Raw genomic sequence first — 27,751 nt, 5'->3', positions numbered from 1 at the left:
AAACAGCTTACCCAGTAGAACAAAACACCTGATGGGAGTTTAAAAACCTTAAAGAAATATTGTTCATTATTTAATTCATACTAGTGAATTTCAACAATGATTACACTTTAAGGACATTTGAATCTTAAAAGTAATAAATTTGAGTTGAAAAAAAAAATATGTCCGTTAAATTATACATTCTTTTAATGATGTTTCAGAACAAAGAAAATGTCACAGTTATATGGAGTTTTTATCTGGTATAGGGCACAAGAAACATCAACAGAAAATATTTTTATAGCCCCCAAATAGATTACTTACAAATATATGCAAAGTTGATTCTTACAGGATTCATGTAGTTTTTGTACTTGATATGGCAGTTTACAGAGATGGAAAACTAAACTAGAGGTTTTTTTTAATTAGAAAGACAATAGTACATAATATATTCAATAAGAAAGTGGAGATATTTTTATTCCCAGGTAATTGTCACATGCAGTCTCTCTTTATTCTCTCTACTTCTGCTTCGTTCTCTCTGTGTCACTCTAATATGCTTATCTCCTGAATTCTCTCCGTGCATTTTTTCTCCTCTGTATCTATCTGTGCAATGGCTTCTGGTGTCATTTCTTCCATTTTGCTCATCACTGGGACTTCGCTGTGGCTGTTTCCTTATTTCTGTTTGCTTGTAACTACTGTGACTTCTGCTCCGGCTTCTCCTGCTCCTCTCACCCCTGCTCTGGCTCCTGCCGCTCCTCTCATTTCTTTCAGATCCTCTCTTCTCTGGGCTGTAGTTATGGCTTCTGGACTTTTTCACAGAATCAGAATGGCTCCATTTGCTAGTCTCCCCAGAACTCTCTTGTTTTAAAAACCTAGACTTTTCCTTATCTTTTTCCTTGTTACTGTGACTGCTAGGAAGTTCTTCATAAAGTTTTCTCTTTTTAGACTTGTCCTTTTCTTCAAAATCACTGTTGTTATTCCTTGAACTTTTGTTTTTCTTTCTTTTCTTCTTTTGTGTTGTTTTTTCTTTGTTGTCACTCTCACTGCTGCTTTCTGAAGTCTCACTAGAGGATGATGAGGAGGAGGAAGTCGAGGAGGATTTGTTTTTATGTTTTTTGTGTTTACTTCTGCTCTTCTGAAGCTTTTTCTTCTTTCTATCTTTCTTCTTTTTCCTTTTTTTCTTCTCAAGTCGATCCAATTTCCTATTATTGGGAAAAAATAGTAACAGACTATGTAAAAATAGTTCTTTCATTGACAATTACAAAGTTTTGAATAGACAATATATTTTCTTAGAAGCTATTAAAAGTGGCATTTAAATATAAACATATTCTTTACTTTGTTAAATGACAACTCACTGTCTTCCTTTTAAATTATTCATGTCACATATATATTAAGTTTAAATTAAAAAAATTAAATTCATTAAGCCAATTCTCTCTATATACTTTGCACAATAGTAATGACTATTTTCTAAAAAATTCTTAATCAGAATTTACAATTATGTAACACTAAATAAATGGTCATCTTGACCTAAAGAAAGGTTTGTAACATTCATTAATTGGACCTACAGCAAACTATATAGCTATAATTAGATAAAAATTTAATTTTATGTATGTACTATTTTAAACTATGGAAATATTAACATTTTAAAAATTCAACAGCATAGTCTCCAGAAATTCTGAATGAGAATACACTTTACATTTTGTATACTCTTTATTTTGGTTATATAAAATAATTACATACTAGTTTTTAACAATGTTTAGATTTATAAATAATTAGGACAATTCTATTAAGACATTCTGAATTTTTAAAGAGTACTTCACATTCTCAGAGGAGTAACTTGTTTATATATGTTTGAATTACTCTGAAATAAAAATGTCTTCACTGGGTTCTGTCCAGCCATTCTCAAAACTCTATATACTGAAACATCAAGAGCTCCCTCTATTGGACTCAGCAGACATTTCTTGGATTCTTTAATCCACAGGTAGTCTGTTTAATAAAATTCGTATTTACCTTAAACTTAAGCATTTTTCAGCATTCTTGACAAAATCTTACAAAATATAAAAAGAGCAATACATGGCCCACAATATTTTCTAAGAACAAACTGTAAAGACATACAGAAATCTATAACAAGTAAAACCTACAAATAAACCTATTTCCAAATGTTCTGAAAACTGCAATGTTTTTTGTGTTATAATTGGAGTATATAATCTTACATTCATTTTCATATTACTGAAAGAAAGACAAAATTGTATTACCATAGCTGAAGAAATCATTAAATCATTAAACAGATGTGATGTGTGGTTTAAGTAACTTTTAGGATCAGCGTTGAATATGATACTAAGATGAAACACACACAAAAAAGTAAGTGAATCCATTAAATATATACTTTTTAATTACCTGAGAAGTTTCTGCTTTTGTTTGGTTGTTAGTGACTTTAAAAATTCGACTTCTGGATCTTCTTCACCCTCACTTGCAACGTATTCCTGAGTCAACAAAGATCATTAAATTGCTAGATTGCAAGACAAGTTAGTTATCAAGCAGGAAAGCAAACATATGCAAATAAAAAATTCTGTATTCGGGACACAGTGTAGATGAGTGTGACATTTTGGATTAGAAAGTGAGGGGGGAATTAAAAAGTGTTTGTAGTCTACCTGTTAAGGAGGGTCATTTATGTACTTAAGAGGTTAAGACGACAGCTTTGCCAGCATTAACAAACTATTAGGAGGAGGAGGATAGAGAAACATAGATAAAACTTTATAGTATGGCTTCTACTTTCTATCTCTTGAGTTTGAATAAATACTTGAGGGTTTAAATATTTTATTTTAAATTTAATGAAATATTAAATATTAAAACCAAGATGATCATTAACTTTTCGGGAAGGTGAAAACATCCACAATTTTGGCCTTTATAATTTCAACAGCACATTATCAAATATATGATCAGCAAATACGTATCAAATACATCAAACAGTACAAATATGATTATATTCGAGGTTATATGAACAATTCCTAGCAATGCTGGAAAAGTTAATGTGCCTCTTTTCAGAGCAGTATAAGTTTAAGCCAATGGTAGTCTGGGCTGTAGTCTCAGTTCTGTCTTGAAATAGCCACATGACCTTAGGGAAATCACTTAACTTCTCTAGGCTCCAGTTTCCTCATTAAATACAATAAATGGTTTGCATTAGGCTATCTACAACCCTTTAAACGCAACCATTTTCTAGATTTATGTACAGTTAAATAAATTAATGTTTAAAATATTTTCTATTATTTTAGGTGTTTTCTTTTCTACACTTCTCATTGGTTCTATTTAATATCACTTCAAGGGTAAGTTAGCAGAAAGGAAGAAAAAACCTTATCACCAGTTCAGTTAGGTATTTCATCCACATAAACCCAGAGGAGCAGTTTCATTTATTAAAATATAGGTTTAAAAACAATTTCTCATTTATACTAAAATAATAAAGAAGCAAATCAAAATAAATTTTAGGCATTTTCTTTGCTCTATCTTGCTTTCCTATGGATATATGCATATTGGAAAACATTAAGTAGCAATTCACAAGCAATCACATTTAGATTTATAGACATTTTCAGCTTACTGATAAAAAGATCATTACCTGTGATGGATCATTTGCGGTCAAGTTTCTCCCCAGTACATTTCGTTTCAGTGCAAACCCACTGTTTCTCATCTCCGCTATTAGCTCCGAGGGGTGCATCGATGGCCCTGTTCACAAAAATCACAGTTTGAATGTATCATTTATATCTCTCTACCTTTTTCGGACTCCACAGTAGGAATGCAGTTGAAGCTTTGTTAAGTAAAATCACAGCTAAATCAACTCAATAATCTTCTGCTGAGCAAATAATCAGATATGATTTTCTAAAACAGCAGTCTGGAGATTCAGAATAGAAAATAATTGCATTTTTCTTTACGTGCTAGGGGATTCTCTTCTTATGTAACTTTGTCATATTGAAAAAGATATATTTAGATGTTACCTGCTTGGGAGTTTTTAGTATAAAATAAAAGCAAAATGATAAAAACATTGCAATTCAACTTTTAATAGTTATTCTCTTAATATGAATTCAATTTAAAGGAGATACTTTTAAAGGTACATGAGCAATTTATTATATTCCAGTTTCCAGTGCAAAATTCCTCACCCTTATTTATCAAATACCAATCCTGAATACCTTGCCATGTGGTTGCTAATTATCCACACACATACACACACATGCTACGGGTATGGTTACTTTAAGTGCTTCAGTTAATCTCCACACACACACACACACACACTCACGTATATCTCCAGAGTTTGACATTTCTAGTTATTAGCGTGGGATTGGTGACAAGCAATTTAGGCTGGCCATAGGTGTATATGTGTTACATTTTCACAAGATGCTATTTCCACTTTTGCAAAATCCCAAATTGAAAAGGGAGCTATTTTAGTTGCATAGTATATACTAAAGATAGATAACATGCACTAACGACAGATATAATTAAAAAAAATTTTTTTTAAATGTTTGCGCCTTTCCCTCAAACATTATTAGGTTTACATAAGGTAGGAGACTCTTTTTTTCTTTTATATATTCCAGTTTCATTTTGTTTTCCCTGAAGTTAGCAAATGATAGTTCATGAAAGCTATTTAAAATTTCTGGCCTAAATCATCTACACTGGCTTAAATGAACTATACCGGGCAATGCATCTGGAATGTAAGGAAAAATAAGACAATTCCTGCCAACAAATTCATAAGGGAGGTAGGGGATAGAGAAACATCTAGAAAATGATTTTCTGGTTTGTTGATTAAATACTCCACCTATTTCTTTTTCTTTTCACTGCTTTATTGGTTTTTTACCACTTATTTGCACGTTTACCTGCATATTACCATGGAAAACACATGGCAATAAAATTCAAATTTGTTCACTTGTCAGTAGCATCTTTGGTAAAAATTTTGGTCAGAAAAATTCAGGTGTAGGTTTAATATCTTTTACTGGACTCTATGGGCTTTGCCATTCTATTTATATTACTAAGAACAACTTAAAGTTGGCTCTAGGTATTGGGGAGAGAATAGGAAAAAAATTGCCTATTATTGGACTATGGGAAGTTATTAATAACGTGATGCTTTTATTGGGGAAAAAAGCCTTACTTAGTTGAAACAAAGCAAACAAAAACACCATAAGGCAGTATCTTATTTCATTAATATATAAGATTTCTGAGTTTTTAAATATAAGATATTTAATTCCTATGGATTACTTTAATGACCTTTTTATTATCCAATTTGGTTGAAAATATTGATAATAAAACCTTAAATAAAAGTTGAATTTTAAATATTAACACTGGTTGCCTCTAAGTGTCGTAAAAGTACTAACACATAATTAATAGCTTTAAATTAATTAGAAAATGTTCACTTTGGTGGCTTCTCAAATTTTACATGTAAAACCATAATTTTATAAAGTAGAAAATGTCTTTTCTGAAGTGTCAAAACTACATTTCCTTGTCAACAACTGTTTTAGATGTCAAATGAATTTAGAAAGCAGACATACTAAGAATTAGGATAGAAACAACTCCGGTAAAGGGTCAGCGAGTTTGGTCATTATGAGGAGAGGTTACTAATTTCATCAGTTTTCATCTAAAGATTTTAAATAAGATATTTTAGAAAACATGCTTTTTACATTTTCATTACAGTACTTTCAACTACTTCAAGAAAATGCTCTCTTTCTCCAGTCTGACTGAGATGATACAGATTATGAAATAAACATTAGTCATATAGCATTTATATTTCTCCAAAACCTCAACTGAACTCTGTGTATATGCTTAGCATATACTACCACATTTTAAGACGGTGCTTAGAGAAGTACCTGACAAAAAGTACCCAATAAATACCAACTATTATTATTTTTGCCAGTAGCTATAAAACTTTTGATTATTTTATATCCTCATAATTAAAAAATACTCAAATAGTAACATTTTTCAAAATCCAGTCTTATTCATATATTTTTGTACTTTAAACCTTCTCCTTCTATTATCAAAATTTCTGGGTTTGGAAGATGTGACAACTGGGGTTTAATTAAGATATATTTAGCAGGATATCTTTATACTTTCATGCTATTGTGACAATGGCTATGTAGAGTTAAATTGACAGAAATGACTCCAGCTCGCTGGGAATTCAAAATTTAGTTGATATAATAGATTATATAGATATGTTGAAGAAAAGATTTTACAAGTGTGTAAATTATTACTTTTATTTATGGTGCCTTAATACTTTAAATTACAGCTGGAGTTGGGATGTTTGGTTTACTCTTAAATTTGCTATGGCAGAATAATTTTAGATAATTCAGAAAAAGGGGACTTGTTTTAAAATATAGATTTGTGAGGGCTCCTTTCTAGATCCTTTCAGTTAGGCTGGATTAAGCCTCCATAGCATGAAAACGAATGTTCCTACAAAGACAGGACCACTGAAGAAACTGTTTTTAATACTCATTAATTTGGAAATTTTCTTTGTTGTGATATGGGTAAGCATCAAAATACTGATTGTGTCTACGGTATTCAGTGCTATGTCTGGATTAGACCCAGGCTATTTTCTATTAGAAAAATATCATGAAATCAGTGTCTCAGGAAAAAAAAAATTCCCCAGAAAGTGAATTATGCTGTACAAAGTTTGTAAAGTGTTTTATCTATTGGCAGCATTCATTTTTATAGAACTAAGCAGAAGAGATGGAAGATAAAAAAAAATGGACCCTACGCAGTAAAATTGGTATTTTATCAGAGAATAATATGGGAAATCAAAAGTTATGGCCTGTAGGCCATGTGGGTGACATCACAATTAGAGGACAGCAGTCCCAGGGGAATCCCACAAATGGCACAGGAGGAAGACTAATGCTGAAGGCAGACACGTTTTGTGTTTCCCTGTTAGCACTAGGTCCATCTGCTCTTCCTAAGGACAGATGTATCTTCCATTCAAAGTTCATCATTTCTTTCAAATGAAGAATTACCTTCTACAGTTTTACGGTATTCAGTGGGAGAAGAGGGCACTGAATTGTAGGTGAGACAAGGCTGTGTTAGAAATGCCTTTCCCTCCTTCCTCCAAATTTAAAACATTAATTTAATTTAATTTATAGGGTGCTGTTTGCTGAAACTAAACTGCTATTCCTAAAGTGAATATAGTTTTGTTTGCCACTGCAGTGGTGATCATTTTTTTCCATTCTCATTGTGTATTTTAATAACTTCATACTATGGAAAATTTCCAACCTAGAGTGAATAATGTAATGAACCCTATGTACTCATCACACAGCTTTAACATTCTTGTTTTATCTATTACCTTCTACTTTTTTTTAATAGAGTATTTTAAATGGAATTTCAGATATATAAATATCTAACAAATAAGGACTGTTTCTTAAAAATAAAACCCTAACACCTTTATTACACCTATCAATACTGACAGTTTTAAAATACCATCTAATATCCAGTCAACATTCAGATTTCCCCAATTTCTCAAAAGTATCTTTTTATAGTTGGTTTGTTCAGATTAGGATCCAAATAAGGACCACACACAGCAGTTGCTTCATATATTTCATAAGTCTCTCTCTTTTTAATTGACGTATAATTGGCACATACATTAAGTCTTTTAATCTAAGAAAATTTAGCCACCTTCCCCCCCTTCCTCCTTATTACTTTCATTTGTAATAAGAAGAAACGGGGTCATTTTTCCTGTTCTGAATAATGATGTCATTTAATACGTTCTTCTAGCCCTTGTTTCCTATAGTTAGATCTAGAGGCTTATAATTAAGTTATTTTGGTATTTTTACACCACATACTTTGGGGGGATTTTTGGGAAGTCTCATAAAGTTTGAATTCAGGAAATGACACATGAAAACAGACACATTTCTCGCTAATTAACTAGATTAAGAAAAAAGGCTGCGATTTCACCTGGTATGCTCCTGCTTTTACCATGTATTTATTGTAGTCATAGCAACAGTGGTATAACCTTAAAAATGCGTGTTTTAAAATAAACCCCCAGACATTATCACAAATAAAATACATTATGATTCTTATGTCCATGGAAGTACAAACTTCTTTCCTAAAGTTAAATTGATTGTATCTAGTGAAAAAGCCACTCCCTGTTATTAACTGTAAAAAAGACACTTAGAGGTAGTAGTTCTAGTACATGATCGAGAAAAGATCTGTGTCTGGTGGGAATTATCAAGAATTACCTTACACTTACATTTGATTCCTAATATTACCTAATCTTTTTGCTTTTAAGAAAGCTTATAGAAAGTTATCTCAAAAAAAGACTAAAAAAAGGGGCACAGTAGGAACATGCAGCACAAGTCCCAGGGAAAAAGTGAACAAAGCTATTAATAAAGTGTGTGGGTGATTTTTATTTATATAGAAGAGAATGTTTTATGTATGATTTTCTAAAGGTTATGCAAGAACCAATTGTACTGAATTGTAATAAAACTGCTCCATACTGGGAATTTTCCTGACACACTGCCAGTTCATCTTAGTGGAGGCTGGAAACAATAGGGTTTCTCATTGCCCTTATCCCAAGTTCACACTGAAGGCAGCTAATTTGATCTCTATTAAAACATACAATGTAAAGGAAAATTAAACATTTCATTTTAGTCTATGTGTCTGGAAAATACACAAAAGCAGGGAAAGATGAAACTGTGCTTATTGTGTGCTAGTAAAAAATACTGTTTATTAAAAACAACCTAGCTTTACAGAATTAATACAGCTAAAGATGTAAGACTTATATTTGGTTATATCTTTAAACTTATATTTTCAAATTAACTTATACACAAATACTTCACTAATAATACGCCTAACTATAATAAAGTGAATTCGTAACTCTAGAGGATTAAGAAAAATTATTTGTTATATAGTGATGGAGGGAGACCAGACTCTGGGTAGTAAGCACACAACGCAAGATACAGATGATATAGTATAAAATCATACAGATGAACTTATATAATGTTATTAACCAATGTCACCCCAATAAATTTAATTAAAAACATCTGCGTTGTGATAAACATGAAGTATTAGAAGTCAGCACTATATTTTAAATAAGATGAGAATATGAATGATCTTGAAAAGTTATGAAACAACAAACCTCAAAAGTATGTTGAGTCAAAGAAATCAGACACAAAAGAATGAGTACATAGTGTACGATTCCATTTATATGAAGTTCATGAACAGGTAAAACTAATATATGGAATTAGAAATTAGATTAGTGGTTGTGGGCGCAGAAGGCCAACTGGGAAGAGACAGAGCGTATTTTCTAGGGTGACTGAAATGGTCTATGCTCTGTATCTTGTCAGAGAAACTGGTTACATGGGTGCATACATTTGTCAAACTCAAACTCTCCACTTAAGACCAGTGTGTTTTACTTAAAAAATAAAAGTTACACATATTTTAAATCAGTCAACAGTAATTACTGAATGACTATTCTACTATAAACTCTCAGTACATTTCTACATTATATTATCTAACTATGGAGAGAGCCCTGCATGGGGAATTTTAACGTTTTCATCCCTAGTACTCATACAATTCAGAAATTGATTTTAAAAATCAGTATGTATTATTGAGGGCTTACTATTTTATCTCATTAGGTACTTGAGAGAGAAAGAATAGAGAACTTGGGTTTCCTTCCTTCAAGCTTATAATCTTTGGGGAAAATTAGTTCACATGAAAGAACAGGAAAAATATAAATTATAAATTTGTGTTATAAATGTATATTCAGAAGAGGATGATAAATAGTGATGTTCAGAATAGTTAGCAGAGCCTTTCCATTCACTTAGTGAACTATTATTTACTAAGCATATAGATTGTGCAAGGCATTGGCGATACAAAGACAAATAGGATACAGTCCCTATTTCTGAAAAGCTTATACTTGCTAGGAAAGAACTAGAAACAGTTTGATTTTGAAACTCTCATAGGATTTAGGAAAAGGTAAAAAGTAGGGCATTCTAAGTGAGTGGAACATGACGAAGGTTCATATTAACTTCATTAGCTTGATTTGAGTAGAAGAATTAATATTTACTAGGAAGACTACATTTCATTCCTTTTCCCAGGTAATCACTAGCTAACTTCCTTTACTTGAAGCTGGCAGACCTTGAGTAGATGGAATGATGTGAAAAACAGGAAGTCATGTAAAAGAGAGTTATGACTGTGATCTGAGAACCATAATACCTCTTTGAGATTATGGGAGGTGTACCCTCCACTAGCCCCACTTAAGCCTTTAATACAGAGCAGAATTATTTACTGATAGGATTGCAATTAATTTGTTAATGTCAATGGAATTTCAAGGCATAGCCACTCAAACAACAAATTTAATCATGGAATTATAATACTGCTTATAAATAGTCGAAATGACTTAACCATTGGTAATCACTTAAAATAGCCGAAATTTAAAGTACTAATCAACAGCATTATTTTGATCTTTGAAATTCTATGACTTGACAAGTTTAGTGAATCTCTGGTAGGTCAATATTTCTTTTCAGCTAGCTTTCTCATGCTTTAAAAAAATTTTTGGTTTCTGACTGATTAACTACATATGATAAAGGAGAGAAATGTTGCCTAAATTCACTTCTTTATTGTGAAGTTAATCCTTTATTTATTAGTTTTTGATATTTGCTTATTTTGGGAGTTTAGCTTTAATGAGATTCTGGTAACGCAAATACTTTTTTCTGCAGTAGAATTATGTTGGAGGATTTAAACAATTCTGCCATCAGATGCAGGGCTCTCTAGGAGCTATGGTAGTAGGATTCAGCTCCTTTAAGGAGTTGCATGAGAGAACTCCATAACAGATTCAGGGGGATTTGCCAGAAGGGCAACTAAGTTTACCACCTTTTTTCTACATAAAGTCCCTTGAGAACGCTTCTAGGTGTCTAGCAAGGCTTATGATCAGACAATTATTTTGCTGAATTTTCCAAACATGTTCTCAAGCAATAAAAATGCCTTCAACATGAAAGGTTGTGGGAGCATGTGGGAGCTCTGTTACAGAACACTTCCATTAGTATAAAATTTTTCAAGAAAAATTAAATCAAGAGTTAGGGAAAATTAGGTAAGGAAAAGAACATTGATATGCAAACAAATCTTTGCAACAAGTGTAAAATAATATTTTCCTCAATTGAAGCTATTTATTCATTTTCATATTGTTTAAACACACTAAAAGCTACGGTGTAAACAAGACTGGATAGAGCCACTTGAAACATTAAGTACCTATCATCATTTTAGCCATTTGTGGTGTTGCTGGATCTCACACTGAGGCATTTTAAAAAGAAATTTTGTACACGGTAAGATTATCTATCTAGTGACATCATTGGGAATTTGAAATTTACTTTTATTAAATGTGTGAAATTTGCCATATTACCACATTGAGTTAGTCCAAATATTTTTAAAATTATGGCTAAGTTTTTAAAAATAGCACAGTAACTTTAAATATATAGCAACTTAAGCTTAAAAAAACCAAAAGTCAAATAATTAGTACAATGGGAAACTAATGTTAACAAATCTGGACTCAACATTTATTCACTTTTATGTTGCTTTTACAACTTTTGGGTTTCAATTCAATATATGGAGAGCCTGAAAGTCCTTCCATCCTCATGATAAGAAAAACGCTGGAAAAGCTGAAAATCAACAAATCTTAGCTCTATCACAGAATTGAGGTCACAGGGAAAATGGTGACAGGGAATCACAGTTTACCAGGACCAGGAACCATCAGTGGAGCCAGCAACTGGTAGGATTACTCAAAGGATGATTGACTATTATTGGAGACTAAGCAAGAACTAGCTTGAGAGACTGAAAACTCCTGGGGGCCCAACCTTAACGGGAACCCCCACACTTCTGTGAGTTTTACTTCCAGATGCCCTACAAGGTTCTCACTATGAACATCAAGGAACAATCCCCTTGTACTTCCCTTCCAACAGTGGGAAGGGAAAAATAATCATTTTGAAATATGCCCAGAGCATTTTGTTGTCCTGAATAAATGCTAACTCTTAAGGGAAGCTATTTTATCAGAGCCTAACCAACATGGGAATAAACAGCTGAGAAGTAAGGGGGAAAAGCTAAGGAGTACCTGTAAAGGTTACAGCCCAGGGGCACAGGCTCACTAAATAGAAAAGTGAAACCTAGGCATATCTCACTAAAAGAGTGAGAACTCTCCCCATATCTTACCACCACATCAACAGGGCTCCTTTATAATAACAAGGGATTACAACTGAAGGAAGGCTCAGACTCTTAATTAAACGAGTCTCTAGGGAAACCCAAAGATAACGGGAGACAAAAACAAGGACACTAGAGGCAATTTTAGCCTCTGACATCTACAACAATAACAAACAGTAAACCCAATCTAACTCCTAGCCAGATAAACATGAAACCTCACACTAAAGGCCTATTTACCTCAGTTCCATCTACCTGATACATCACGTCTGGCTTTCAACAAAAAATTTAGCAAGTATGCTAAAAAGCAAAAACTATGGTCTGTAGAGACAAAGCAAGCATCAGAATCAGACTCACCTATGATGGAGATTCTGGAATTATCATATTGGGAATTTAAAATAACTAAGATTAATAGGCCAAGGATTCTAATGGAAAAAGTGGACAACATGCAAGAACAGACGGGTAATGTAAACAGAGAGATGGAAACTCTAAGAAAGAATCTAAAGGAAATGCTAGAAATAAAAAATGCTAATAAAAATTAAAAATGTCTTTGATGAGCTCATCAGTAGACTGGAAATGGCTGAAGAAAGAATCACTGAGCTTTAAGATATGTCAATAGAAACTTCCCAAACTAAAAAGGAAAGAAAAAGAAAATGGGGGTTGGGGGGAAGGAAACCAGACTATCGAAGAACTGTGGGACAATTATAAAAGGTGTAACATATGTAACAACAGGAATACCAGAAGGAGATGAGAGAAAAGAACAGAAAAAATACTTGAAATAATAATGGCTGAGATTCCCAAGACTAATGATAGACACCAGATCACAGATCAAGGAAGCTCAGGGAATACCAAGCAGGAAAATAAAAAAAATCTACACCTAGGGAATATCATATTTAAACTGCATAAAAATCAAAGATGAAGAAAAAATCTTGAAAGATGACAGAGGGCGGGGGAAAACCCTTACCTACAGAGGAACAAGGATAAGAATTACATCAGGCTTCTCTTAAACCATGTAAGCAAAAGAGTGAAAGAAAACCCACCAACATAGAATTTTGTATCCAGTGAAATTATCCTTCAAAAGTGAATGAGAATGAAGACTTTCTCAGACAAACAAAAACTGAGGAATCTGTCACCAGAAGATCTGTCTTATAAGAAATATTGAAAGAAGTTCTTCAGAGAGAAGGAAAATGACATAGATCAGAAACTTGGATCTACATAAAGGAAGGAAGAGCATTTGGGAAGGAATAAAAGTAAGATAAAATAGTTTATTTTTCTTATTCTTAAGTGATCTAACAGATAACATCTTGTTAAAAATGATAATAGTAGCAATATACTGAATGATTATAGCTTATGAATAAGTGAAATATACGCCAGCAATGTTGTAAGGGGCAGGAGTAAAGAACTGTGTTATATAATAGGAATTGTGTTATATAATAGGAATTATATTAATTTTCTGTTAGAAAGTACTGGCACTACTTGTGAAGTGGTATAGTGTTATTTGGAAGTAGGCTTAGATTAGTTGTAAATATATATTGCAAATTCTAGGGCAACCACTAAATTAAAAAAAAAAGTATTGATATGCTAAGAAGAAAGATAACAATTATATAAAATGCTCAATTAAAATCAGAAAAAGCAGAAGAGTGTAAGACAAAAAACAAAACAAAGAACAAGGGCAACAAATAAAAAACAATTATAAATATGGCAGGTCTTAATCCAATTATGTCAATAACATATAAAAAAACAAGACCCAACTACATGTTGTCTACAAGAAACCCACTTTAAGTATAAAGACACAGATAGATTAGAAGTAAAGAATGGAGAAAGACATACCATGTTAACAGTAATCAAATAAAGCTGGAGTATCTGTATTAATTTTAGACAAAGGCGATTTCAGACCACGGACAGTGTATCAAGGATCAAGAGAGAGAGAATTACATAATGAAAAGGGGTTCATTTCATTCTCCAAAAGGTTTAACAATCCCTTGTGCATGCACTTGACAAAAAGGCATCAAAATATGTGAAGCAAAAACTGATACAAATGTTTTTAGAAATACACAAGTCCACTATTACAGCTGAGCCTTCAATGTCCCTCTAACAGAAACAGATCCAGCAGACAAAAAATCAACAAGATATAGTTAAACTGAACACCATCAACAAGGTCTAGTTGATATTTATAGAATACTTCATCCAATAACAGCAGAATATACATTCTTCTCAAGCTAATATGGAGCATTCACCAAGGCAGTCCACATTCTGGGCCACGTAACATACCTTAACCAATGTAAAAGAAATCAGACAAAGAATGCTCTGAAACCAAAATGGAATTAAACTAGAAACCAGTAAAAGAAAGTGAGAACATCCTTGAAATATTTGGAGATTAAACAACACACTTAAACAACACATGGGTCAAAGAAGTCTCAAGAGAAATTAAAAAATATTTTGAACTAAGTGAAAATGAAAATACAACTGCTGTATAATAAAAAATTTGGCTGGCTTTTGTCCCCAGTTCCCAGGAGTGAGCCTCTAAATCCTCGAGTGACAGGATTATCTTTGTTATTCATGGTGAAACCCAATATAATAGTTTATGTTAATGAGATGATCATGGTGAGCCCCTACATAGCTTATACTATGGAGATGACTCAGGATAGGGCTGGCCACACCAGAAAGACTAACCCTGTGATTAGAGGGTTTGGTCTTTGAGTCATATGATATCAGCCTGACTCCTGGGAAAGGGAGAGAGGCTAGAGATTGAGTTCAACTACATGGCCAATGATTCCATCAACCATGCTGATGTAATTAAACTCTAATAAAAACTCTGGACAGCTTGGGTGAGCTTCCTTGGTTAACAATAAATATTCTGTGCATATTGTTGCAAAACAGTGTGCAAGGAGGGTGACATGTCCAGACAGACACCATGGGGAGAGGACTCTGGAAAGTAAATATTTTTGGGTGGGGGAAGGCGGGCAATTTTAATTGTGTTAAAATGTAAAATTTAAAGGCAAAGAAAGGGATGTTAAAACCACTTTCTTTGCTACATGTTGTATGATTCCATTTATATGAAATGTCCCTAATAGGCAATCTAAAAAAAAGTAAAATGTAGATTAGTGGTTGCCTAGGGTTGAGGGAGACTGAGGGCTGGATGGTGAGGGCTGAGGGGTGTGGAGTTTCCTTTTGGGAACTGTTTAGGAAAATGTTCTAAAACTGACTGTGGTGATTGAGGTACAACTCTGTGAAAATATCAATTCAAAGCCATTGAACTGTACACTTTAAATGGGTGAACTGTATGGTATGTAAATTAACTCAATAAAGCTGTTTAAAAACTTGCTCAAGAAAATAAAAAGACAAACCACAGACTGGGAAGAACATTTGCAGAGACATATGTGATAAAGGACTATTATTTAAAACATACAAAGAATTCTTAAAAGGCAACAATAAGAAAACAAACAACACAATTTAAAAAATGATCCAAAGGCCTTAACAGACCTCACCAAAAAGATATACTGATGGCAAATAAGCACATGAAAAGATGTGCTGTATCATATGTCATCAGGAAAATGCAAATGAAACGAGATACCACTATACACCTATTAAATGGACGAAATTCGAAGCACTGACAACGCCAAATGCTGACGACGATGTGGAGCAACAGGAACTCTCATTCATTGCTGGTGAGAATGCAAAATGGTACAGCTACTTTGGAAGAGAGTTCAGCAGTTTCTTATAAAACTAAACACATTCTTACCACATGATCCAACATTCACGCTCCTTAGCACTTACCCCAAGGAGCTGAAAACTCATCCCCAAACGAAAACCTGCACATGCATGTTTATAGCAGCTTTATTCATAAATGCCCAAACTTGGCAGCAACCAAGATGCCCTGTAGTAGCAGGTGAATGGATCAATAAACTGTGGTACATCCAGACAATGGAATATTAATCAGCACTGAAAAGAAATGAGCTATCAAGCCATGACAAGACACGGAGGAAACATAAATGCATATTATTAAGTGAAAGAAACCAATCTGAAAAGGCTACATATTGTTAAGAATCCAACTATATGATCTTCAGGAAAAGGCGAAACTATGGAGACAGTAAAAAGATCAATTGTTTCAGGGATTGGAGAAGAGGGAGAAATGAACAGGCGGTGCATTAGAGGATTTTTAGGGCAGTGAAACCTACTCTGTATGATACTATAATGATGGACACATGTCATTATACATTTGTCTAAACCCACAGAATGTATAACACCAAGAGTGAGCCCTTAGGTAGACTATAGACTTTGGGTGATAATAATGTGTCAATGTAGGTTCATCAATTGTAACAAAGGTACTACTCTCGGGATGCTGAAAATGAAGGAGGCTATACATTTCAAGAGGCAGGAGGATACAGGAAATCTCTGTACTTTCTTTCCTCTCAATACTGCTGTGAACCTAAAACTGCTCTAAAAATAAAGTCTACTAAGAAAGAACATAATCAAGACAAACAAAACAAACAAAAAGATTAAGTGGAAGGCATACAGATTTTTCTATCTATTAAATCTATTAAGAAAGCCAAAAACAAAAAAACCTGACTTGCTTTGTTGAAAATCCCACTGTAGATTAAAAAATAATAATTAACGTCAACATACATTAAAAACAAGCGACAAATGGTAAGAGTCAATAAGAGCCACAGAGTATAGATAAAAGGCCAGTGGACAGCCCATTTACTTATATTGTACTATAAAAATATTTCATAAAAATTCAGTCACCACCGAAGCTTCCAAGTTTTACGTATAATTTTGATGTATCTAGAATTGATGAAAACTTATAAACTTAAGATGATCTTATCAGTAGAAAAGATATTCTAAACCAGCTTAGCAAAAGAAGCATTTTGATTGCCTAATTTAACTTTGTAAAGGAGAATAAATCTTATAGCTGGTCTCTGCAAACCTCACAGCTGGAATATTCTAACAGCACCTTGCAGTTTCCAGTGATCAAAGTAACTTACTTTATATACTAAACTAAGAATTTCATAATAGAAATAATGCAACACCAGGGGGTACGGTTATCATGAAATAATTACACTCCTGGGAGATTACAGGCACAAGGCTGTACCCCAGGGGTGTGATTATCCCATGATAACCACATCCACTGAAATTGCCTTATTGCAAAAATAATCTCTATTCACTGTTGAGACATTATTCAATAGGTGATTTTTTAAAATGAAAAGATTTTTTAGCTTGAATCTGGATTCAAGTGGATTAGGAAATTGGCCAGTTTGTTTTTCATTGCATTCAAATTTAGAATACAATATTATTATTTGCTTTCCTTTTTGATATAGTTTCGATTTTGTTCTTGAGAAACGTTTAAGAGTTTCTATTAGTGTTAGTTAAGTGGTACTGCTAAATTCAGGTCAAAGTTAAAGGTATTAACCAAGCTATACAATTTTAAGTAATTATTTCTATGTACAATTTTTAATCCATCTAAAATAATACTCATTTAAAAATTATAAATGTACAACCACTGTTAATATTTTGGTCTATGTCCTTTCAGGAATTTTTCTATCTGTACACTTCCTCTACCTATCCTGACATCCATTAACACCATTAAAGAAATAGTGTCAAACTTGATCAAGGATCAAATTCCTAAACTTCAAACATGAGAACTGGCATTTTGAATCCTACAGCCTGCATTTGGCTTGCTGGAAGGAAGCAGGATCTCTATAGAATAGGGGCTGAAGGTCATATGCTGATTGAGGGTGAACCCTGGACTCAGAGGTGGCAGTGAAAGCCATCGGGAATCTAAAGAGGTGCGTCAGAGGCTTAGATGAGATGAGGATGGGGCTTCATGCCCATAGCACTTGATTCAGTAGAGCAGCTCTGCCTTTATATGTTCTATATACTGGGTTGCATATGAATTTTAAAAAAAATAAATAAGTGATAAAAGTTTTTATAGTTGCTTAAAAATGCTGAAAATCTTTTGAGTAATACTATCATCCTTATTTTGTTAATAAAATGAGGAGTTGGAAGCGCATAGAAGTGAAATGACTTCCTTAAGGTTATAGGGTTAAGCAGGTTATTTCTATTATAATTTATTACGAGTTGGATAAGCGTGGCTGTCTCAATAATATACTAACAAGCCACTGATACATTTAAGTTAAAACGTCTGTTTTACTATCTTTTTATAAAAAGAAACTGAATGAGTCAAACCAAATTAGAACAATTGTTCTTAAGCAGACAATATGCAAGAAAATAAATAATTTTAAAGTAAAAGCAATTATACCATAGTATCTTTTAAACTCAGTTTTGATTTTATCTTTGAACTAAAAAGAGATTGTTAAGGCTTGTAGTCCAGGCTACTTTTGCAATTCAGGAGGACTTAAACAGGAGAAATAACCATTTCTTCCTTCTATTATTAGGTTACTAACATGATAAACTGTGTTTACTATATTTTCACTTTTAGAATCAAGTTCATTGGGCCCTTGGATAGAAACATTAAATTTCTAAAATACAGCATTTCAAATTCAAACCATATGATCCAAGTTTCCCATTAATCATCATATTTTGGGAATGTGCCTTAGTTCAAAACCTGCAACGCCACCCAAACCAAAATAAAACAATATCCAGAGAGATTAAAGAAAAATGTTATTTTATCTTTTCTTGTTTGTCCTCAATATAAAATCTAAAACAAACAAATACATTATGTCTAGTGCCTACCTGAGCCATCAGTGGGAACTGAACTTGCATTGATTCCAGAAAGACCAAACAAAGGACATTCTCGATCTGTGTTGACATGACCCCATTTGTGACATTTAATGCACCTCACATTTCGAACCTGAGAAATAGTGAACATTATTTTGGATATTAAGAAACTAAGAATCAAACCAATGTGCAACTCCCTACTCCTTGGCAGAGTTTAAGTTAAATTACACTAATTTTTCAAAGATCTCCAGGGTATGGGGGCGGCTGGATGGCTCAGTTGGTTAGAGCGTGAGCTCTCAACAACAAGGTTGCTGGGACGCCCCCTGCAACTAAAGACTGAAAACGGCGACTGGACTTGGAGCTGAGTTGCACCCTCCACAACTAGATTGAAGGACAATGACTTGGAGCTGATGAGCCCTGGAGAAACACACTGTTCCCCAATTTTAAAAAAACCACACAAACAATTGAAAAAAAAAAAAATCAGTTTAGAAGGAAAAAAAAAAAAGAAAGAAAGAAAGATCTCCAGGGGAAGAAACTCCGTAACTACAGAGGGTGCCAAAAAAATATATACACATTTTAAGAAAGGAAAAAACTTTATTAAAATTGTAATACTCAACATATACTGATAATAAAAGATGAATACAAGTCATGCGTATACATTTTTTTGGCACCCACGGTATATTTGGTAATTTAACACAAAAACTAAATTATTTTACTATAAATTCTCTACCTAAAAGCTAAGCTAAATCCTATTTCTTTTTGACTCTTACTTGGCAGAGATAAAACAATGTTATCCAGAAAGAAATGGTAAAATACCAAAAAAGAATTATGTCATGGCTTAATCGATTTCTTGAATCAGGGGTAGGCAAACGTTTTGTAAAGGGCCAGAGAGTGAGTATTTTAGGTTTTATGGGCCAGTGGTCTCTGTTGCAAGTATTCAACTCTGCCCAGGCAGCAGGGAAACAGCCATGGACAATATGTAAATGAGTAAGCATGGCAGTGTTCCAAAATTTTACTTATAACAAGGATCTGGCTCTCTGGTGATGGTCTGTCCTGGTTCTAAACAGTTTTACGTCTTTTGTTGACCTTGAGCTAATTCTCCAAATTCCTTGAAAACTATAGGGATCGTTATCATTATAACCCTCACAACAAAACTCTGATTCCTACCTTTATTAGTTTATTACATTTAATGTTTTCTCCCCATTCCTTCTATTATCTGATACAAGTAGAAACATCAGAGCCCTTTTTCAGCTTAAGTATCTTTTGGACAATATAAAGAAGTATTTATTAAATAAAAATTATTCCTACACAGTAAAATATGTCACTTACCTGAATACCAAAGGGCTGGTCTCTGATGTTCATGTCATCTTTGGCATATCTATTAAGTAGAAAAAATGTACAAACACAATATTAAGAATAATTTAATAAATTAAGCAGCAGTTATTCTGAAAAAGTCTTATAGTTCCAAGTACATGACAAAATGTATAACTGCAATAAAAATTTAGAACTATAAAATCTATTTAGTATTTCCAAACATCACTTTGTTATTATGTGTCCAGTCTGATGATTTGTAATTAAAAAAAAAAAAGAAAAGAAGAAATAAAACTAAAGATTACGATCAAGCAAATTAGTTGCATATGATAAATCATTGAAAATACTTTTCCATATCAGATGCCTCTCTACTTAAGGCAAAGGGCAATGTAAGATGGGATATCAGATAAATTTAATACATATTTTATTGAAAAAGAAAACCAGTTCTTACTTTTCTCGTGGGGCTCCTTTCTGCCATTCAAATTTGTATTCTGTCTCTCCTTCCGTTTCTTCTTTCTAAAAATGTTCATTAAAAAGTCTTTCAGTTTTTCCATAAAATTACAATCCATTGCAAATAAATTCAAACACAGAAAATAGTACTTTACCTCTTTGTTTTCTTGATTGCGTATCAAAAATATGGGGGGAAAAGATAGGTCAAGTTAAAAACTTTATAAAACTTTATCATGTATCATATACTACACTAGAATAGAATGGTATTTAATTGTAATTTGTAAGAATTTATTGGTTTGACTGTTTTTCTTTCATGAAATTCAAATCACAGAGGGATAAATATAATATTAAATAAGAGATAGTATTTAATAAGCACGTTAATACCTAATTTTTAAACTTTTACATTTTTCATTGACAGTGAATATTATTCTTTCTATTTAGAAAAATATTCAGTAAGGACTAAAGATATATACATAAATTATAAAAGAATAAATACACCTCTGCTAATGTTGAGACTTTTTTCCTTTCCAAAGGACAAGTTATGAAATATTAAATAGACAAATATTTTTAGTATTTATTCTACTGTACCGATTATACTATTTTAAAAAAAATTCTTTCAGAATAATACCAATTTTAAAAGATGAAGAGTAACTTTTAAAAAGTGTCTGTCATAACAGTTCTCAAACTTTAGATGCAAACATATCAAAGACTTAAAAACAGGAAATGAGGTGAGTACCTTTTTTAGCTCCTGGTGGGGCTTCATACATGAAATTAAGGCCATTCTTTACACGTTCATCTCCCATAAGCAATCTAAATAAAATAAGACATAAAGATAATTTTATGCAGGAGGAAAAAAATTACATAATAACTGTTCCCCAATCTCCAAAAACCCTAAGGGAATTAAGATAAAATATTTTTGTTAGAGATAAAGTTCCAAAAGGTAACTCCACTCATTAGATGACATTTAAAGTATCTGAGTCCATAATGATAGAAATAAATGATTAAATAAAAAACTAAATGAGGGAAAGGGAAAATTCTCCTTTCCAGAGGAAATCAAATTTAAAAAACATAGAGGGAACAAGAGAAATAGAAAATCACCATTAGAATACCACAGTAATAATTGATACAGGCAAAATCCACCAATGAATGCTAAAATTAGTGGGCGAAAGTTCCAGGAGAAACAGGGTATTTGTTTCAAATATTTATTAATTACATAATACAATAATCACATAATTACGTAATTATGTAAGTTACATAATTACATAATTACAAAAGGGAAGAAAAGCAACTCTTTTTTAAGATAAGATAAAGAATAAACAAACTACGATCTGTTGCAAACCTACTTTTCCACCTCTGCTATTTCTTTATTGATCTAACTCAACTGTTTGACTTTTTCTGCAACACCCTCTCTATTTTCCCATTGTGCTGATATTTAACAAGCTTTTACTATATGTAAATCAGGGTTTCTCAACAGTGGTGCTGTTGACATTTTAGATTAGGTCGTTCTTGTTTGTGTGGGGCTGCCCAGTGCATCGTAGACTGTTTTTTAGCATCCCTAGTCTCCATCCACTAGGTGCTGGTAGCACCCAACCTGAGTTGTGACAATCAAAAATGTGTCCAAACATTGCCACATACCCCCTGGAGGGCAACAGCCCTTGGTTGAGTACCACTAATCTAAATCTTTATCATTCTCTGTAGTTCTGCTTAAATGTCACCTCTTTCACAAAGTCTTACCTTGTTATCCCAGATGGAATTATTCTGTCTTAGGTTAGCATGCTCTAGTTTTTAAAGCAGTGTGTTTTTAACACATCAGTTATGATATTCAATCTTGAACTATATATCCCTTACTAGATTTTCTTGAGGGAAACTATGTATCACACTTTTATAGGTCCCTACAACACCATGTGTTCTCTTGCATGAAGTAGGCACTAAATAAAATTTAAGCAGATTAAAGAAAATTAGTGAGAAAAGTAGTTAATTGGATTAAAAGTTTTATTTCTTTAATTTTGCTCTCAATATACTATATTGTATTTTAAAGAGAGTATTTAGTAGTAACAATTTAGTATTCCTTTACTTAAGTTCCACATTTTGATGAGAAACAGGATGGAGTGGAAGTGAGTGTATGGTCACGTAACTAAAGCAGCACTATTCACTTGCTTGATTAACCAAGAGAAACCAGCTTCAGGTTAGACTTGAATAATATAAACAAATAAAAACAGAAACAGACTCATAGATACAGAGATCAAACTGATGGTTGCCAGATGGGAGGTGGGTTAGGGGACTGGGTGAAAAAAGGTGAAAGGATTAAGAAGTACAAATTGGTAGTCACAAAATAGTCACAGGAATGTAAAGCACAGCATAGGGAATATAGTCAATAATACTGTAATAACTATGTATGGTGCTAGGTACGTAGACTTATCAGTGATCACTTTATAAATTATATAAATGTCTAATCACTATACTGTATACCTGAAACTAACATAAAATATTACATGTCAACTGTAGTTGAAAAAAAAATGACAATAGCTGAAGGGCAAGTACTTTCCTGGGACAAACCAATGAAGAACTCTAGCTAGGATCCTGCCATTAATAGAACAATGACATGCAGGTCAAGTAGAGACAATTCACTTTGCTTCTGGAAGCTGTCCTGTGCATCTCTTCATTTCAATGTATTTTAAAGATATCTTTGTGAGAGGTCTCAGTAGTTTGAGTGTAGGCTTTTATTGTTCTTCTAAGCTTTGCCTAAGTTCATCAACCACATATAAAGTCATCAATCTATATTTTATGTGAATTATGAATAAGGTTGGAAAAAGTGGCCATTTACAAATATTAGTAAAGATAGTTCACAAGGAATAGAATCTTCCCATTAAGACATTCAATTCAAAAAAAGCTAATTTAATATATGATTCAGTAAGGGATCATTTTCATGCAATTGATTATCCTAAAATCACCAGCATAATGGAATTACTTACCTATTATCATATGATTCTTGTTCTTTAAGATACTGTTGCATTAATTCTTCTTGTTTCTTCTTATCATATGATATTTTCTGTTCTGCCATCCATACCTAAATTAGTGATATAAAAATTAAATTAAGTAGGAAGTTTGCTTTTCTTTTATAATAAAATATAAAATGCTATTGTATATAGTTTACAACATAATCTATTTTGCTCATAATGATGTCATAAAGTAAGAGCAGAAAAGTCTGATTTGTGCCTTGATACAAGTCCTCAAGTCCAACCATTCAAAACAGCTAAACTTTCAAGCCAGAATGTCAAACTTGAGAACCACTCTGAGTACTTGTGGTACACCAGCTTCTTGCACTTAGTACCTGTGTCATTTCAGAGGAGAATGACCATCTCTCTACATGGACTATGTCTAGACTAGAAAACAGAGGGCACAACCAGTAGGCTTAACATGGATGCCAATGGCTGTCACTGACACCCCAAGAAAGGAGAAATGGAGGACATGAAAGAGGGAACAAGAAAAGTAAATGAAAGACAGTTGTAGGAAAAAAGGGAAGAGACAAGAGAGGAAATAAAGAGATAAGAGGTGCGTCAGATTTCTCAAGGGCACCAACACAGCAGGCTGAATGTGTCTCCATGTGAAATTCTCAGAATCATAACAGTGGTGAAGGGAAAAAGACCAAAGAACTCATGAAGGATGTTTAATAAAGTTACTGCCAGGTTTAAAAAGTATCAATGCCTTCCTACCACTTTTAGAATAAATGACGAAGTGTGTGACAATCATTCAAAATAAACAGTAATTCAAAACTTTCTCTCCAAACATGCTAAGTTTTAAGAAGGTAAATTCGAGGACAAATACTTATATTGATAAAATTATAATTATTAACTGTGGGTGGGGGCAGATAAGTGGGGGGAGGAGGATGTGGGACAAGACTGCCTTTATTCAATTTTAGAAGCAAAAAGGGGTAGTTACTAACATATTGATAATAACATTCTAATGAATATGAGTGCTCAGAATCTGCTAATGGTAAATCATACTAACTTTTCTGTATGTTTAAGTTATTCATAATAAAAAGATGCGAATTGTATAAATAAATAATAGTTTGATATTTGGATAAGAGATACGTACAAGAAATAGAACAAGACAGTGATGAACTTTAGGGAGCAGGAAGGAAGGCTGGTATAATGGAATGCTTTACTGCAACTTTTGGTTTTAAAAAGTTATTCATTTTTTATTTTATTTTTGTTTTTTATAAATTTTATTGGGTAACTGTGTTTTTCCCAGGACCCATCAGCTCCAAGTCAAGTCGTTGTCCTTCAATCTAGTTGTAGAGGGCGCAGCTCAGCTCCAAGTCCAGTGGCCTTTTTCAAATTAGTTGCGTGGAGGGGAGGGGGACGCAGCCCACCATCCCACGCAGGAATTGAACCGGCAACCTTGTTGTTGAGAGCTTGTGCTCTAACCAACTGAGCCATGCGGCTGTCCCCCCCCCAAGTTATTTATTTTTTAAAACAAAGAAACTATATTCACAGGTAGCCAATGTTATCCATTTCTTTTATATCTATATCCTTCCAAAGATGTTGTAATGCACATATGCTAAAAGAATATATATAAAACATACACATTTTTTTCTCTTTTCATAAATGGTAACATATACTACACACACACACACCACACACACAGTATGTATAAAATAAAATCCTGTACCATGGAAATCATTCCCAGCTCAGTAAACAAAAAGCTTTCTTATATATTTGGGGGAAGGGAGCTGAATATTGTGGGGCTCCACCATCACAACTCTGCCACTACAAATAACCCTATACACAAGTAACGTCATACATGTTGATCAGGGTTTTGAAGAGGATCACAATTTTACCAAGGACAAAACAAGGTAAGGTATTACTGGCAGAGGGAGCAACTAAGACAAAGGCCCACAGGTATAAAATAGGAATTAAGTAGTTTGATATTACCGGAGTATAAAATCTGATGTGGAACAATGGCAGTAGGGGATGAAGAAGGAAAAATAAACTGGAGCCAGATTACCTGGACTTAATCCTATAGTATTTTAATAAGGAGCGGGAAGAGATCAGATTTGTGCTCTGAAAAGACTACTTTGTGGAAACAACCCAAATATTCATCAACTTATGAATGGAGAACTAAAATATGCTATATTCACACAATGGAATCATTCAGCAATGAAGAGGAATGCAATACTGATACATTCTACAACATGAATAAACTTTGAAAACATTATGCTAAGCAAAAAAAGCCGGTCACAGAAGACCACATATTTCATGATGTACATACAATGTCCAGAATAGGCAAATCCACAGAAACAGAAACGTTAGTGGTTGCCTAGGGCTGGAGAAGAGGAAGTGTAAAGGACGAAGGGGGAGATACTACTAATATATATGAGTTTGTGGGGTTTTTTTGGGTGGGGGGGGTATGAAAATATTTCAAAATTGTGATAATTGCACAAATTCATGAATATACTAAAAACCACTGAGTTGTGTGCTTTCAATGGGTGATTGTATAGTATGTAAATTACATCTCAGTAAAGCTGCTAAATTAAAAAAAATTATTTTGATTGCTATGTAGAGAATGGATTTGAAAAGAATCAAGACTGGAGGCAGAGAAACCAGTTAGGAAATATAACAATCTAAAAATAAAAAAGAAAAAAGAAATATAACAATCTAGGTGAAAGATGATGAGTGTCTAAGCTAAGTCACAGACAGCAGTGACAAAGAGAGAAAGAGTCAAGAGATATTTGTGAGGCAGGATTAATAGAATTTATTAGCTGACTAGATAAAGGGGTGGTGGGAAAGGGTTGAATCTTGAATTCCTGGCTTGAATGACTGCACAAAGGATTGTGATACTACCTATATTTCCTACTCAGGAGATAGGAAGCTTAAAAACAGCAGATTTCGGATGAAAGATAAGCTCCACTTTGGATATGTTGAGTTTAAGATGCCTGAAATTGTCTAGTATATAGTTGTGTTGAGGTGCCTGGAGCTAGGGGGAGAGATCCACGGGGCTGTAGATTTAAGAGTCATGAGTGAAGAGTGGGGTAGTTAAAACCATGAAATTGGATGTGATTGCTTAGGAAAGCATACAGAGAACAAGGATGAAACTCTGGGTAACACCTGTATTTTAGGAGCAGGCTAAGAATGTGTGTAGGGGCAATTAACATTTTACTGAGGAATAAGTATGTATGTAGGGGCAGTTAACATTTTATGGTGTATCCCTCTATATGGTGGACAGAGTGCTAGGTGGTACTTTGTTTCAAAGCCTTTATCTACACCATTTTATTTAACCCTCATAACAATTTCACAAGTCAAGGCAACTGGTACTGATCATTCTTAACTTACAGTTAACTTATAGGTTAGGAGTCTGGGATCAAGGATGTTCAATATTTTGTGTAAGGTCTGAAGGCTAAAAGTGACTGTGCTGGAATAACTAGAACCCAGGTCTAATCCTAATGCTCAGACTCTTCCTACCGCACCTCTGCTTTCCACTGCTATAATACTGAGCACGATTTTTCTGTACCGCACCTAGTAGACATGTAATTGATTACTTAAAAAGCCAAACTTCAAGGTCATCAGACAGACACTACATTATCGGGTGGTATAAAAAGAGGAAGCGAGGGGGTGACTGTTTTCCTTTTAAGATCTATCTTAAATAAATAGGGAGTTTTCTTTGTAGAGAATAGCAGCGCTCAGAAGTCGTGATTCCTGGGATCCCAAGAGACAAAACTAGAAGGTGCTGAGGGAACTAATGAGGAACGCTATTATCAGTCTTCGTATCTTACGGATTTCCATTCTTGCTGACAAAACCGACCGAGCAGACGTGGGCCGCCGGTCTCCAGGCAGACGTTGAATAAACGTCGAGGGCCAGTTCTGTCAGCGAGTTTCTCGGCGGGGAAGAAGGGGCGAGAACACCTGGGCTTCAGGCCTGGAGGAGAGGCGACTCTCCTAGGGATCCTACGGACACCCCCATTCTCACGTCCAGCAGCCCCTGAGAACCAGGCGCCAAGGGCCAGCATCCTCCTCGGCTCCCCTTACTCACTTTTTTGATATTGGATTTGGAGGCGGGATGAAAGTCCTTCTTGCACATGAAATTGGCGAAAGATTTCCCCATCTTGGAGGCTGAGCTCGCGAAGGTTAGCCGCAAGCTGGGAGCAACGTAAACAAACTCTCGCCGCCTAACCGGAACTGCGCCTCCCGGGGCATAGGGG

General features: G+C 33.8%; 1 protein-coding gene across 1 annotated transcript; it reads right to left on the bottom strand.

Annotated features, from left to right (window-relative positions):
* Positions 1 to 161: 161 nt before the first annotated feature.
* On the bottom strand, positions 162 to 27,729 carry CIR1 (corepressor interacting with RBPJ, CIR1). Its single transcript, XM_033111404.1, has 10 exons — positions 27,583 to 27,729; positions 23,526 to 23,620; positions 21,290 to 21,363; positions 20,709 to 20,719; positions 20,555 to 20,619; positions 20,122 to 20,170; positions 18,808 to 18,925; positions 3,581 to 3,687; positions 2,368 to 2,453; positions 162 to 1,172 (listed from the first exon to the last, which is right to left on the bottom strand). Exons 1-10 carry the CDS (start codon positions 27,652 to 27,654, stop codon positions 446 to 448), a joined length of 1,404 nt encoding a protein of 467 aa, XP_032967295.1. The 5' UTR covers positions 27,655 to 27,729; the 3' UTR covers positions 162 to 445.
* Positions 27,730 to 27,751: the final 22 nt, after the last annotated feature.

The sequence above is a fragment of the Rhinolophus ferrumequinum genome, chromosome 8 (assembly GCF_004115265.2).
Source record: "Rhinolophus ferrumequinum isolate MPI-CBG mRhiFer1 chromosome 8, mRhiFer1_v1.p, whole genome shotgun sequence".
In the NCBI taxonomy this organism is placed as follows: Eukaryota; Metazoa; Chordata; class Mammalia; order Chiroptera; family Rhinolophidae; genus Rhinolophus; species Rhinolophus ferrumequinum.
Note: the sequence above shows the minus strand (reverse complement) of the source record. Positions and strands in the feature narration are given on the sequence as shown.

What these genes read in the sequence shown, in the direction of transcription:
- CIR1 (XM_033111404.1), bottom strand. Translation starts at nt 27,654, where the DNA reads ATGGGGAAATCTTTCGCCAATTTCATGTGCAAGAAGGACTTTCATCCC. An exon ending in CCAAATCCAATATCAAAAAA is followed by an intron (nt 23,621 to 27,582) that starts GTGAGTAAGGGG and finishes TCACTAATTTAG; the next exon opens with GTATGGATGGCAGAACAGAA. An exon ending in AAAGGAGCCCCACGAGAAAA is followed by an intron (nt 20,171 to 20,554) that starts GTAAGAACTGGT and finishes TCTACTTAATAG; the next exon opens with ATATGCCAAAGATGACATGA.